The 15,457-nt window shown below is 43.7% G+C and overlaps 1 protein-coding gene across 3 annotated transcripts in view; it reads left to right on the forward strand.

The window, feature by feature from the left end:
* Nucleotides 1-15,457, forward strand: part of OSBPL5 (oxysterol binding protein like 5) — a 176,950-nt gene that overhangs the window by 64,286 nt on the left and 97,207 nt on the right. For all 3 annotated transcript variants that reach the window (XM_089654761.1, XM_089654759.1, XM_089654760.1), the window contains exon 4: nt 11,779-11,859. In XM_089654761.1, coding sequence (XP_089510887.1) covers nt 11,779-11,859 — 81 coding nt within the window. The remainder of the gene's footprint in view (nt 1-11,778; nt 11,860-15,457) is intronic.

Genomic DNA, 15,457 nt, shown 5'->3' on the forward strand with positions numbered 1-15,457 from the left:
CACGAGAGCCTATTCGTTTGAATGGACCCCCGTGCCCATGACACGCAGAGAAGAAGTCCCTGTACTTCTTTGGAAACGCAGCCCGCACGGGAACCTTGGTTACCAGTACGGTTGCGGTTTCCAGTGCGGGCTGATGATGCCCGCGGGTCCGCAATTCTCTGTGCGGGTGGGGCGGCTGCACAGATTTCTGTGCGGATCTGCAGCGGCACCACCCGCACAGATGTGAACCTAGGGTAAGGGAAACCGGCGTGCTGCGCTTTGCGAATAGGCTGCAGAACTCTGGGACTATGGAAGTGTCCCAGAGGGCTGCAGGGGGGTGCCAAACTTCCAGCTGAGTTCGCTCCCTCCCAATAGGTGCCAAATGTGACAGTGGTGGGGTGGAGGCAGAAAAGAAGAGATTCCACTTTTGGGTGGAACTCCGGTTTAATACCCAGTAATTCACTTTCCTTTCTTACCCTGTTTGGCACATGCTCAGTTGCTCTCTATTCTCGGCACTGTGCCTAAGACTTCATTCACACTCATACAACTTTGGACATTAACGTTGCATGACAAGCCGTACCCAGGGGCGGACTGACCATTTGGAAACACGGGCACTGCCCGAGGGCCTGGGGTCAGTAGGGGGCCCCATGAGATGCCCGTGGTACCTTTTTCATAGGCTTTTTTGAGTTTGGGCAAGGACACGGGGGCCCCATGATCCCCTATTGCCCGGGGGCCCCATGAGTTGTCAGTCCGCCCCTGGCCGTACTCCATGTTTTCCAATGACAAGCGTTTAAATATGTACGACTTAAAGTTGCAGCGACTTCAAAGTAGTTCATGCACTACTTTGGCAATGGTACGACTTTCACGCAACTTGAGTGCCATAGACTGCAGTGTAAACCCTCAAAAGTCATATGAAAGTTGCACCTGAATGTTATACATGGAACAGTTCGCAAGAGCTGCCCATTATCATTAATGAAAGCCAAAGTCGTATCCAAGTTGCAGCCATCCAAAGTTTCGGCAAAGTTGCGTCAAAGTTGCACTCCAAAGTCTTATGGCTTTGTAGTCATACAAGTGTGAATGGAACCTAAAATCAGAGTCACCAAAGGCCAATCGGCTGACAGCTTTAAGATTTACTGTTGCTGAAGGAGGAAGAAAGTAACATGAATGACATAGACTGTGCTGGGGGCAGGGGCGGACTGACAACTCATGGGGCCCCCAGGCAATAGGGGATCATGGGGCCCCTGTGTCCTTGCCCAAACTCAAAAAAACCTATGAAAAAGGTACCAGGGGCATCTCATGGGGCCCCTACTGACCCCGGGCCCTTGAGCAGTGCCTGAGTTTCCAAATGGTCAGTCCGCCCCTGGCTGGGGGAAAACACTTATTAGGGCGGGATAAAAGAAAAGTGGAAGAGGTGACAGGACAAACTCTGCTGAGAATATCATGGAAATTGCAAGAAGATTAATGCACTTTTTTGTGTGTATTTTGCACATGCAGTTTTTTGGTTCACTTACAGGTGTTTTGTTTTTGTGCACCACTGCAAGTTCAAGAAAAAAAAAAAATCAGTGATCACGAAGTGTACAGCACACCCCTGTGTTTTTTTCTACTCTTGAATACAGAAAAAGATACATTGTATTGCCTACTATATAGGCCTCATACACACTGGGTGTTTTTAAAGCCGTTGTTTTGAGCGTCAGGCATTTTTTCCTATAGCCAGTAAACTTTCCAGCATGTTATCCTATGTCTTCATACACACATAGGGGTTGATTTACTAAAGGAAAATAGGCTGTGCACTCAGTGAAGCTCCAGATCACGAATTCTATTTACTATACAGGGCCGTCACGCATTTAAATGTAATCCAAAATTCACTTTATTGTTTGAACGATGTATTATAATAGATGAACATATGTGTCTTATTTCCTTTTAACAGGAAAGCAGCAATAATACTATGGGGTAGATTTAATAAAAGGCGAATAGACTGTGCAATCTTGAAAGTGCAGTTGCTCCAGAGCTTAGTAAATGAGCAGAAGCTCTGCTGACGTCCACCATCCAATCATGTGCAAGCAAAAATGCTGTTTTTTTTATTTTCCTCATTTACTAAGCTCTGGAGCAACTGCACTTTGCCTTTAGTAAGTCAGCCCCATTGCATTTCGTGTAAAAAAAACGATTTTTTCAAAATAATATTAAAAAAATAGCTAGATCAGCCATCCAGAGCAGTGTGCTTACAGTGAAACACTCCCTACACACAGTTAACCCTTTGATCGCCCCTCATATTAACCCCTTCCTACCCAGTGCCATTAATACAGTGTCAGTCAAGGAAAACAAAAAGGTGCGGCGCTGGAATCCCTAAAATCCAATTAAAATACATACATATACATTGCGCTTAACCCAAATGTGGATATAAAGTGACAAACTTGCACAATGCAAGGTAAAAGTGATATTGGTGAGCACTATTAGTGTACTAGGTGTCCATGATCATACACAGTCCTAAAAACAGTTCATAAAGTGCTTTAGAAGTGATGATCCATCTGAGAGGGTCTCAGACAAGTGCTCCTTACAACATTCTGGTGATGTGCCGTGAAATTGTTAGGAATACGCACTCACCAGATGCGCAACCTTTATGCGCATATATGTATATGTTAAGCTCAAGGATGTCTGCTGGAATCTCCTTTAGAACCGGGTCAGCCTGGTCTGGTCACAAACCGTTATTGATCCCCTTCCCTGGGCAGTTTGCAGCACCTAAGGCCTCACTCCGGGATGGGCTCTGTACAGGTATCTGCTCACAAGGAGCCAAAAAGAAGGAAACCCATAGTGCAGTATTTCCAAGCAATATTCATTTATTGTAAGCAAAAAACAAGTAAAACACTGACCATGTGAGATGCTAAGATGGCCGCTGGACCTCCATGCGGTCGCGACGCAAAGGCGTCAATGCGCAACGCTCCTCCTCGACACGTTTCGTGCTAAGGCACGCATTCATGAGGGGTATGCTCGAGCATACCCCCGAGTACAAGCATACCCCTCATGAATACGTGCCTTAGCACGAAACGCGTCGAGGAGGAGCCGCAGTGATGCCTTTGCCGCCACGACCGTGTGAGTGAGTACGTATACCTAACAATTTCATGGCACGTCACCAGAATGTTGTAAGGAGCACTTGTCTGAGACCCTCTCAGATGGATCATCACTTCTAAAGCACTTTATGAACTGTTTTTAGGACTGATTATGATCATGAACACCTAGCACACTGATAGTGCTCACCAATATCACTTTTACCTTGCATTGTGCACGTTTGCCACTTTATATCCACATTTGGGTTAAGCGCAATGTATATGTATGTATTTTAATTGGATTTTAGGGATTCCAGCGCCGCACCTTTTTGTTTTCCTTGATTATTCTGGAGGTTTTTGGTCTGCCTTTTGGTGCTTTGGCTGCTTATGATTGTTGTAGCGCTCACTTATTTTACCCATTTATTGAATACAGTGTCAGTGCTTTTTTTTTAGCACTGATCACTGTATTGGTGTCACTGGGCATGTCAGTGACACCAAATCAGTCCGTCCGTCCCCCCAGTGTCAGAATGTCCATTGCAGTCTCGCTAAAAGTCGCTGGTTGCCGCCAATGCTAGTAGAAAAAAAATCCCAGTATCTATACCGCCATTTGTAAATGCTACAACTTTCACGTAAACCAATTAATTTACACATATTGTGATTTTTTTAGCAAAGACATGGAGCAGAATACATTTTGGTGTACATTTATGACGCAATTTGATTTTTAAATTTTTTTTTACTGGACATGTTTAATAGCAAAAGTCCAAAATATTGTTTTTTTCTCAAAATTGTCGGTCTTTTTTTTTATAGCGCAATAAAATACCACCGAAAGAAAGCTCAATTCAGGGGAAAAAAAAGTACATAAATTTAATTTGGGTGCAGCGTTGCATGACTGCTCAATTGTCAGGTAAAATTAGCGCAGCTCCATATCGCAAAAAATGGCCTGGTCAGGAAGGGGGGGAATCCTCAGGAGGGTAAGTGGTTAAAGACATAATCCGCGTCACGGACAGACTGTATCTGTGGCTGGCAGTGGCAGGGTGACAGTTGCAGTGAGTGGAGGATGATGGATCCACACTCTGACAGATCCCAGGCTGGGATTCCCCAGGCAATGGGGGGAGATAGTACGCTGTGACAGCAAGCAGCTGAACTGAGTGATCCCACACAGTGACAGATCTGACACAACACACCACCACCAACACTGACACAGATCAGCAGACACTAGAAGAGCAGGCTGGGGGATCATAATGATGTCATCACTCACTGACACATTGAACATGGGATGGATGGCCGGCCGGGTCACACTCACACATACACAGAGTCAGACATCCTCTACCTCCGCAGGAAGGGCTGGAACTCCACAGTGACCATCAGCAGCCGCCAGTCAGCTTGCAGTAAGGGACAGAGTCTGAGTGGAACACTAGAAGGGACTGCAGCTCAGCTGCTACACTGGCCACAGACACCCAGCATCTTCCTCTGGCCTTTCTTCCTCCCCTCTGCCGCCCCTCCTCTCAGCTGGAGGATCATTCGTGACGTGGCGGCTTTCCACACAGAGAGAGTGCTGGCCTGGGGTTCCCCCTATTCGCCCCTACGTGGCAGTGTGCCCTAGGCAGCTGCCTAGTTTGCCTAGTGGAAGCATCGGCCCTGCCTGCACTTTCTGAAAGTGCACCAAAACTGTGGGACTTCGATGAAGTCAGCTGTGCCTTACCCAAAGCACAGTGGGATTGCACCGGGTCCATGTGAAGCTGCCCTAAGTTGTTGCGATGATATGTACAAATTTACTAACACATGTCAACATTGTGTTCAGTTTGTCTTTCCCTCTGTCATGAAGGGGTTAAAAAAAAACTACAAAGTACAAAAAAAAATGTGGTCTGTACAAATGTCATATAAATATATACACTCACCGGCCACTTTATTAGGTCCACCTTGCTAGTACCGGGTTGGACCCCCTTTAGCCTTCAGAACTGCCTTCATTCTTCGTGGCATAGATTCAACAAGGTGTTGGAAACATTCCTCAGAGATTTTGGTCCATATTGACATGAGTTACTGTTGGCTTTCTATCATCTGGAACCAGTCAGCCCATTCTCCTCTGACCTCTGACATCAACACACAACTGCCACTCACTGGATATTTTCTCTTTTTCGGACCATTCTCTGTAAACCCTAGAGATGGTTGTGCGTGAAAATCTCAGTAGATCAGCAGTTTTTGACATACTCAGACCAGCCCGTCTGGCACCAACAACCACGCCACGTTCAAAGTCACTTAAATCCCCTTTCTTCCCCATTCAGATGCTCAGTTTGAACTTCAGCAAGTCGTCTTCACCACGTCTAAATACCTAAATGCACTGAGTTGCTGCCATGTGATTGGCTGATTAGCAATTTGTGTTATCAAGCAATTGAACAGGTGGGGGCAGGGGCGGACTGACAACTCATGGGGCCCCCGGGCAATAGGGGATCATGGGGCCCCTGTGTCCTTGCCCAAACTCAAAAAAGCCTATGAAAAAGGTACCAGGGGCATCTCATGGGGCCCCCTACTGACCCCGGGCCCTCGGGCAGTGCCCGAGTTTCCAAATGGTCAGTCCGCCCCTGGGTGGGACTAATAAATATATGAACATTATGCAATCCAAGAAAAAGTTCTCTCTGCCCCCATATGATGAGGGGGTGATTTAGGTACATATTTGGTGAGGGCGTCAGACACTGTATTATTGCTGTTTTCCAGTTGAACGGAAAGAAGACAAATGTGTTCATCTTTTATAATACATCATTCAAACAGTAAAGTGAATTTTTGATTACATTTAAATTCTCCATAAAAAATAGACAAAACCGGCGGGTGGAATAGTATGTGTGACGGCCCTGTATAGTAAATACAATTCATCATCTGAAGCTTCCCTCCTAATATGGAACTTGTACGGCGCACCCTTGGCGGTTGCAGCAGTCGCTGTTCTGGTACAGTGTGTGCCAGATTGTGAGTGTGAATAATTCATCTCGCCAGCTCTGCAGTGAACACCCGCTACGTAGTAGCACGCAGCGTGCCCTGCATTATTCATATCGCAGATCGCTGGCTGGGCAAATATGCTAATTATCCAGATTGTCAATAAACACCAGAAATTATTAGATTCCACTTATGACGATGAAATATTGATGGCGCCGGCTGAGAAGGAGAATGTTCTTATAAAGAGCCTGGAAGGAGGTGTTCTGTGCATTGTGTCTCAGTGTACCGGAGAAGAGGACCCATGATTGTTTATTTCTATATTTTATTGTGTAAGCTGTGGATGTGATCAGTGTCAATAGACTCATCATCATGTCCTATGTTCTATAAACAACAGAAAGAATGTAACAATAAACAGAGGAAGTACAGAGAGCAATCATCACCTTATTCACTAAATGGCTTTGGAATGGAAAGTGTTTTACACATAAAGTGACAGAGGTGACCCCCCGCTATATAATATTCAAGAATACTTGCTGCAGTCTGGAGAGCAGTCATTTCTTTTTTATCTGACTTTCTGACTTTTACGATTTCTTTCTTTCTTTCTTTCTTTCTTTCTTTCTTTCTTTCTTTCTTTCTTTCTTTCTCTCTCCCTCCCTCCCTCCCTCCCTCCCTCTCTCTCTTTCTCTTTCTTTCTTTCTTTCTTTCCTTTTTTCCTTCTTTCTTTCTCTTTCTTTCCTTTCTTTCTTTCTTTCTTTCTTTTTCTTTCTTTCCTTTTTTCTTTCTTTCTTTCTTTCTTTCTTTCTTTCTTTCTTTCTTTCTTTCTTTCTTTCTTTCTTTCTTTCTCTCTCTCACTCTCCCTCCCTCCCTCTCTCCCTCCCTCTCTCTCTTTCTTTCTTTCTTTCTTAGTTTCTTTCTTTCCTTCTTTCTTTCCTTTTTTTCCTTCTTTCTTTCTTTCTTTCTTTTTCTTTCCTTTTTTCCTGCTTTCTTTCTTTCTTTTTCTTTCTTTCTTTCTTTCTTTCTTTCTTTCTTTCTTTCTGTCTTTCTTTCTTTCTTTCCTTTTTTCTTTCTTTCTTTCTTTCTTTCTTTCTTTCTTTCTTTCTTTCTTTCTCTCTCTCTCTCTCTCTCTCTTTCTTTCTTAGTTTCTTTCCTTCTTTCTTTCTTTCTTTCTTTCTTTCTTTCTTTCTTTCTTTCTTTCTTTCTTTCTTTCTTTCTCTCTCTCTCTCTCTCTCTCTCTCTCACTCTCCCTCCCTCTCTCTCTCTTTCTTTCTTTCCTTCTTTCTTTCCTTTCTTTCTTTCTTTCTTTCTTTCTTTCTTTCTTTCTTTTTCTTTCCTTTTTTCCTTCTTTCTTTCTTTCTTTCTTTCTTTTTCTTTCTTTCTTTCTTTCTTTCTTTCTCTCTCCCTCCCTCCCTCCCTCCCTCTCTCTCTCTCTTTCTTTCTTTCTTTCCTTCTTTCTTTCTTTCCTTTTTTCCTTCTTTCTTTCTTTTTCTTTCTTTCCTTTTTTCCTCCTTTCTTTCTTTCTCTTTCTTTCTTTCTTTCTTTCTTTCTTACTTTCTTTCTTTCTCTCTCTCTCTCTCTCTTTCTTCTTTCTTTCTCTCATTCTTCTTTCTTTCTGGGAAGCTCTGGAGAAGTCCTGGAGACAAGCATGGGAGGAGGAAAAAAGGGAGCTAGAGAGCAGGAGGTCGTGGGAGGAGCAGAGAGGACGGTTTGGGTGATATTTGGAGACAAGATCGGTGATGTAATTTGGGGCAGAGTTATAAATGGCTTTATATGTTATTGTTAATGTTTTGAATTTTATCCGTTGGGCAATGGGAAGCCAGTGGAGGGATTGGCAGAGAGGGGTGGCAGATATGGAACGGTTAGTAGGGATAGCCTGCGATGAGGTAGGCTAATGAGGAGTTCTTTCTTTCTTTCTTTCTTTCTTTCTTTCTTTCTTTCTTTCTTTCTTTCTTTCTTTCTTTTTCTTTCTTTCTTTCTTTCTTTCTCTTTCTTTCTTTCTTTCTTTCTTTCTTTCTTTCTTTCTTTCTTTCTTTTTCTTTCTTTCTTTCTTTCTTTCTTTCTTTCTTTCTTTCTTTCTTCAGGATTTATACAGGGCCAACAGTTTGCTCAGTGCTTTACAATATAAAGAGAGACAATACAGCAACAATACAGTTCATTACAAGAGGGATAGGATGGTCCTGCTCCTTGAAGCTTACAATCTAGGAGGGAGGGGCTAGTGGTACAAAAGGTAGTAACTGGGGGGGATGAACTGATAGGAGGAATAGAAGATACCATTATTAGCTGAGGGCAGGATAGGCTTCCCTGAAGAGATCGGTTTTCAGAGATCGCCTAAAAGTGGGCCGAGTAGGCGATAGTCTGATAAATTGGGGTAGAGAATTCCAGAGGATGGGGGGAGCTCTGGAAAAGTCCTGGAGGCAAGCATGGGAGGAGGAGACAAAGGAGCTAGAGTGCAGGAGGTCGTGGGAGGAGCGGAGAGTATGGTTTGGTTGATATTTGGAGACAAGATCGGTGATGTAATTTGGGGCAGAGTTATAAATGGCTTTATATGTTATTGTTATTGTTTTGAATTTTATTCATTGGGCAATGGGAAGCCAGTGGAGGGATTGGCAGAGAGGGGTGGAGGACACTGAGAGGAGGCCAGTGGAGGGATTGGCAGAGAGGGTTGGAGGACACTGAGTGGAGACCAGTGGAGGGATTGGCAGAGAGGGGTGGAGGACACTGAATGGAGGTCAGTGGAGGGATTGGCAGAGAGGGGTGGAGGACACTGAATGGAGGTCAGTGGAGGGATTGGCAGAGAGGGGTGGAGGACACTGAGTGGAGGTCAGTGGAGGGATTGGCAGAGAGGGGTGGCAGATATGGAACGGTTAGTAAGGTGGATGAGTTTGGCAGCAGCATTCATGATAGAGTGAAGAGGAGATAGCCTGCGATGGGTTCGGCCAATGAGGAGGGAGTTACAATAGTCAAGGCGAGAGATAACAAGGCAGTGAATAAATTGCTTAGTGGTTTCAGATGTTAAAAAAACGGGTGTATCTTGGAGATGTTGTTGATGTGAAGTTTCTCTTTCTTTCTTTCTTTCTTTCTTTCTTTCTTTCTTTCTTTCTTTCTTTCTTTCTTGCTTTCTTTCTTTCTTGCTTTCTTTCTATCTATCTACCCATCCATCATGTATTATCCTTCTGTCCATCTATTTATCCATCTGTCTATTCATTTATCTATCTATCTATCTATCTATCTATCTATCTATCTATCTATCTATCTCTCTATCTATCTATCTATCTCTCTATCATAATGCAGTGGTTTAGGTTTAGTCTACCCCTATCTGTGTAAATGAATATAAGCTGAGCGGTTTCTCCTGCGCACTTTGTATGACAACTCGTCCATATATTGACTGGCATTGTACCAGCACAGGGCACGGCTCTGCAATCTGCTTTCTGCTGAGACAAGCAGGACGAAGTACAGAAAATCCCCGATGACATTTAACAGAAGGCAATGTGCCGCAGTTTATATCCGAAGCAACAGCGGCATTGCCTGTATCCCCGAGCACATACATCACAATGTTCTTTCACGATGCGTTGTAGACATTAAAGTGTCGGTTAAATTTACACCCGAGAATCCTTACAGCATAAGTCAGCATTATCCAATCACATTATTATTCTGAGTGCAGAGTATCTCTTTCCTTATCCCAAGCTGCCAAGCACCCTCATGTGACCTGTAGCCTAGGCAAGAGATCACATGGTCTTTGGCTACCAGGATCACTGTGGGTGTCTCACATCATTGGGGACTGCATTGAGTCTATTGTTTTTAAACAGATGATAATTGGAAGACTTGTAGTAGAATGAGAGTGTGAGCTAAACCCCCCCGCCTCTCCACTTTGTCCAATCAGAGAAGGCTTTCTCTGAATGATGGCTGTACCAAACAGCTGAGCTCCGGGGTTCACAATGCAGCAGGGCGGTGGCTCGGTGCATGACCTGGAAGCAGGGGTGTCTTCTTCATTGATTTCCAGCTGCCATTGTCCGGGTATGGTTTATTCATAGTTACGTAGTTATGTTGGTCCAAGCTGGGCCAATACAACTATGTATAAAAATATTCATACCTAGAATCCAGCTTTAAAACACTATGCTTGGGCAGCTGCTCCTTCTGGATTTATTTATTTTTTGCCCACTTGTCCTGGCCCTGTACCCCAGTGTAATGTTGACCTACAGGCTCTAGGCCCAGGTGTGCGCTGCAGGTTACCATCACAAAAAAGAGCAAGGCAGCAAATAATCCATATTCTTACCTCCCGTGAAAAGTCAACACAAGTCGAGAGAGGAGAGACCGCAATGCAGCTCAGAAGAGGGTGTAACGCTACCCCCTTGGGAGCCACTAGTTTTGGGTCCCCCTATTTTTCTGTATGGCCAGGCAACACGCCTTTTCCAATTTTTTATCCAGAGTCAGCAACCAGTCCATGGGCTTGTTTTTTGTTGTTTTATTTGGGGATAAACAACTTGGATAGGGGTATATGGGATGCCCAACTTGACTTGAAGCAATACTCTGCGGACAACTTCCTAAATTCTGTACTAAAATGCAGGACCCTGGACTTTCTACTGTCTCTGGAGTGGCAACAGTCTCTTAATGGATCAGTAACGCAGTCTCTGTGAGGAGCACCTGGTCTCCTCTAAGTGAGTCTCTTCAGACCCCAGATAGGAAATGCCCATTCGACTGGCTATTTTTGAAGAGTATCCCGGATCAAGAGATTCTTGTAGAAGTGTCCCAGGGAGAACTGGTTAATTATAGCACTTAGCAGACCTCTCTCCTGTAGGCCCTGGTGGTGTAGAGGTACTCACACTATCCTTGTGTCCTGTAGCTTTGGAAAAACTGCTTTCAGGCTTTTGCTGGGCTGGTTTCCTTCCAGGCTAATAGGCTGTCCTTCCTTATTGGACTCTAAGTCAGTGGAGCTCCCTCTGTCAGCTTCCTTTGCTTCTTTCCTCCAGCCTTCAGCCTGGTGGCAGAACCCCCCTTCTCCGGGGTCCCCTCTCAGGCTACACAGCAGCACACCTCATCACTCCATCTCCATCTTCCACCGGACTCCCTTGCTGCCTAGGCTCTTTCACATATATGGGCCTGTCTTCCCACACTGCCAGGCCTCCTGCCTGGGATTGTTCAGACTCCCACGAATATGCAGATTTGGGTCTCCACCCCTCTGCCCACTAGCTTCTAGAATTTTCCATAGACCTTCAGAACCAGGGGGAAGTGATGGAGGCCCAACCTGCTGAGCCATCCAGTCTGACCTGAGCTTGACATTTTGTCTCACACCAAGACTTCTAGCAGACCTCTAGCTACACTACCAACTATTTATACACAAGGGCACTACACACGTATCCCAGTAGAAGCAAGATCATGGGCTCGATCCAGGGGAGAGAGTAGTTCAGCAGCCAGTGAGGAAGGCCCTAGGGCTTAGCACAGGGTTCCCCTTTCTCCAAACGAAGAACCAATCATCTCTGTATTTACTTGCCTCCCACCCACTATCTGGGCACATCTCCCCAGGGATTGGCTTGAGCATAGTAAAAGCCCAGCTTGGTCATTTGCATTTCCTGCACCAAACTCTGATTCTCAACAAGGGGAATCAATCAAATCCTCATACTGTGGAGCTAGAGCAGGCGAAAGCAACAAATCACAGCTCCTCTGGTAACAGAGCAAGCCACACTAAGTTTATCTGGCATGCTTAGCCTAGGAGGAAACTACACCATCTATGTCCATGAAATATGATGCATGGATCCCCAATCACTAAGGGGTGAGGGGGCACTTATATTTAGATAGCGTCCTTGAAATGGTCCTAACGTCCTGTATTCTCTATGTTTTGCAGATTGATATTAAGCTTTGCAATGGCACAGACAAAGAATGTATATCTCCCACATCTAAATCGGTCAAGATGGACACTCTCAAGGTAAGTGACCCTTATGAGCCTATATGATTTTAAAGATCAATACCAGGCAACAAGTCAAAGCAGTGCTGTGCACCAAACATAGAGGTGTATGTATCAAACCTTCTATGAAAATGATATGATATGTTAATCCCAACCACAGCACCACCTGCCTGGAGTTTGCATGTTCTCCCTGTGCCTGCGTGGGTTTCCTCCAGGCACTCCAGTTTCCTCGCACACTCCAAAGACATGCTGGTAGGCTAGTTGGCTCCTGTCTAAATTGGCCCTAGTATGTGTATGTATCAATGTAAGTTAGGAACCTGTCAGGTTGGCTGTATGGGGCCCTGTGGTTTCTAACAGCAGCCCTTGGAGCAGGGCAGCACATAGAGGAACTGATCTGTCCATTTCTCTCCTGCAGCCACTGAATGCCCGCTGATCCTCCTCCTCTCCCTACTGCAGTCATTCAGTGGCTGCAGGAGAAAAATATACAGATAGGTTCCTCTATATGCTGCCCCACTTCCCCCCCCCTATCAATGTGGCCCGGGGCTCCTGTATACTCACCCAGTGCCCTGCCCCTCCCCCTCCATCCCTGTTAAGATGGAGAATGAGGAAGAGGCTAGTAAATATTTAATTTACTGGTCCCTACCTTGTTTGAACGGACAGTCAGTGATCAGTACCAATCACTAACTTTGTCCATTCATCACTAAAACCAAGTAAACTACGTTTACTATACTTCAGTTTATGAATGAGTCAAAATCTATGTACAGAGCTATTCCTGTTCATTCATTCTGTGCTGCTGAGGCTTTTTCCTCAATCTCCTTTCTCTGTCTCAAAGGTGAAAAGTCAGGGGGTCTGTTTAGAACCATGATATCTTACCAAAGCCTCCCCCCCCCCCACAGGGCTCATAATAGAAAGGTAAACACAATAAATAAATAAAATTGTAAAAAAAAAAAAATACAATAAAACGGTAAACAATAATAAAATGAATAATGTAACAATAAACCTACTGACACCAATGGTGGAACTACCAGGGTGGCAAAGGTCGCTAGTGGATAAATAAAATCTGAAGAATATAAAAAAGTCATTTTAACATATATTTTTACATAAAATAATAAGGTAAGTGAGCGCAAAGCAAAAAACGGCAGCAGCTAGTATGCAGGGCAATCCTTAACACCTCTAAACAAACAGATCAAATCATACCTTGTTGATTTATATATTTTTACATATATTTGCAAATGCATTCCAAAAATGTAGATTTGTATTTTTGAAGACATACAATATATTTGAAATGTATTTTTAAAAATACTTTTCATGTATTTTGTAATAAAAACACATTTCAACATGCAGTATATATATATATATACTTATTGAAATATATTTTGAAATATATTGAATATGGCCAGAATTGTAAGATTTCAAATACAGTGGGGATCGAAAGTTTGGGCACCCCAGCTAAAAATTTGTATTAATGTGCATAAAGAAGCCAAGGAAAGATGGAAAAATCTCCAAAAGGCATCAAATTACAGATTAAACATTCTTATATTATGTCAACAAAAGTTAGATTTTATTTCCATCATTTACACTTTCAAAATAACAGAAAACAAAAAAATGGCGTCTGCAAAAGTTTGGGCACCCTGCAGAGTTAATATCTTGTACTGCCCCCTTTGGCAAGTATCACAGCTTGTAAACGCTTTTTGTAGCCAGCCAAGAGTCTTTCAGTTCTTGTTTGAGGTATCTTTGCCCATTCTTCCTTACAAAAGTCTTCCAGTTCTTTGAGATTTCTGGGCTGTCTGTCACGCACTGCTCTTTTAAGGTCTATCCATAGATTTTCAATTATGTTGAGGTCAGGAGATTGTGAAGGCCATGGCAAAACCTTCAGTTTACGCCTCTTGATGTAATCCCCCGTGGATTTCGAGGTGTGTTTAGGATCATTATCCATTTGTAGAAGCCATCCTCTCTTTAACTTCAGCTTTTTCACAGATGGCATCAAGTTACCATCCAAAATTTGCTGAAATTTAATTGAATTCATTTTTACTTCTACTCGTGAGATGTTCCCTGTGCCACTGGCTGCATAACAACCCCAAAGCATGATTGATCCAACCCCATGCTTAACAGTTGGACAGAGGTTCTTTTCATTAAATTCTGTGCCCCTTCTTCTCCAAACGTACCTTTGCTCATTCCAGCCAAAAAGTTCAATTTTAACCTCATCGGTCCACAGAACTTGTTTCCAAAATGCATCAGGCTTGTCTATATGTTCATTTGCAAAGTTCAAGCGATGATTTTTGTGGTGAGGACGTAGAAGAGGTTTTCTTCTGATGACTCTTCCATGAAGACCATATTTGTACAAGTATTTCTTTATAGTGGAATAGTGTACCACAACTCCAGTGTCTGCCAGATCTTTCTGGAGGGATCATGCAGTCAAACGTGGGTTTTGAATTGTTTTTCTCACAATCCTGCGAGCTGTTCTGTCTGATATTTTTCTTGGTCTTCCAGATCTTGCTTTAACTTCCACTGTTCCTGATGACTGCCATTTCTTAATTACATTCCGAACAGAGGATATTGACATCTGAAAACGCTTTGCTATCTTCTTATAGCCTTCTCCAGCTTTGTGAGCGTCAACTATTTTCAGTTTCAGTTTTCTAGACAACTGCTTAGAAGAACCCATGGTGCTGATTGTTGGGGCAAGGTCAGATGAGTCTGGGCATTTAAAACCTTTGAGAGTGACATCACCTGGTCTTCCCAGACGATGATTGAGAACAATCCATGACACTGGCAGGTCTCAGCTTGGCAAAGGGGGCAGTGCATGCTATAAATTCTGCAGGGTGCCCAAACTTTTGCAGACGCCATTTTTTTGTTTTCTGTTATTTTGAAAGTGTAAATGATGGAAATAAAATCTAACTTTTGTTGACATATTATAAGAATGTCTAATCTGTAATTTGATGCCTTTTGGAGATTTTTCCATCTTTCCTTGGCTTCTTTATGCACATTAATACAAATTTTTAGCTGGGGTGCCCAAACTTTCGATCCCCACTGTATATGGCAATATATTTGGGAAGAATATTTAAAAAAATATATTTCTAATATATTTTTCTTCCATATGGGGGCCCCCGGGGTCAGGGCTGCTCAGTTTAAAATGCCTGGGCCTGTTTTGTGTCCCTGTCCGGGCCTGTGTACCATGTACGTGATCCCCCACAGAAGAGCCGCTGGCCCGAAGTATATCTGCATGGGCCGGTCAGCGACCGGTTAAATGGAATTCTATGGGTGCATCGGCCAGCTGTAGACCCTCAGACTTGAGCTTGTTGTCTGACCCGGCTAAAAGCTACTTGAAGGAGGTTGCTGATTCCCGTCTCCAATACATGAGAGGGCGGCTTGTACCTCAATGTAATCGGCATATTGCAGACTCGGAGCTAAGAACTCTTGCTGCGGGAGGCTAATAGGGTCACGGCCCCCATACCTGCCAGCAGAAGATGAAAAATCTCCAGATAATTACATTTCTTACACTTTCATTCAGAACTGCTGAGTGTTAATCTGCACTCAGCCTATATAAAGAAACTTGTTATTGTTGTGTGCGGAACGCGGCGTAATCATTTTCCAGATTCCGTTTACATAGAAACAGGCTAAA

The sequence above is a fragment of the Staurois parvus genome, unplaced genomic scaffold (genome assembly GCF_062004578.1).
Source record: "Staurois parvus isolate SC_StPar_1 unplaced genomic scaffold, SC_StPar_1.0 ptg000796l, whole genome shotgun sequence".
Lineage (NCBI taxonomy): Eukaryota > Metazoa > Chordata > Amphibia > Anura > Ranidae > Staurois > Staurois parvus.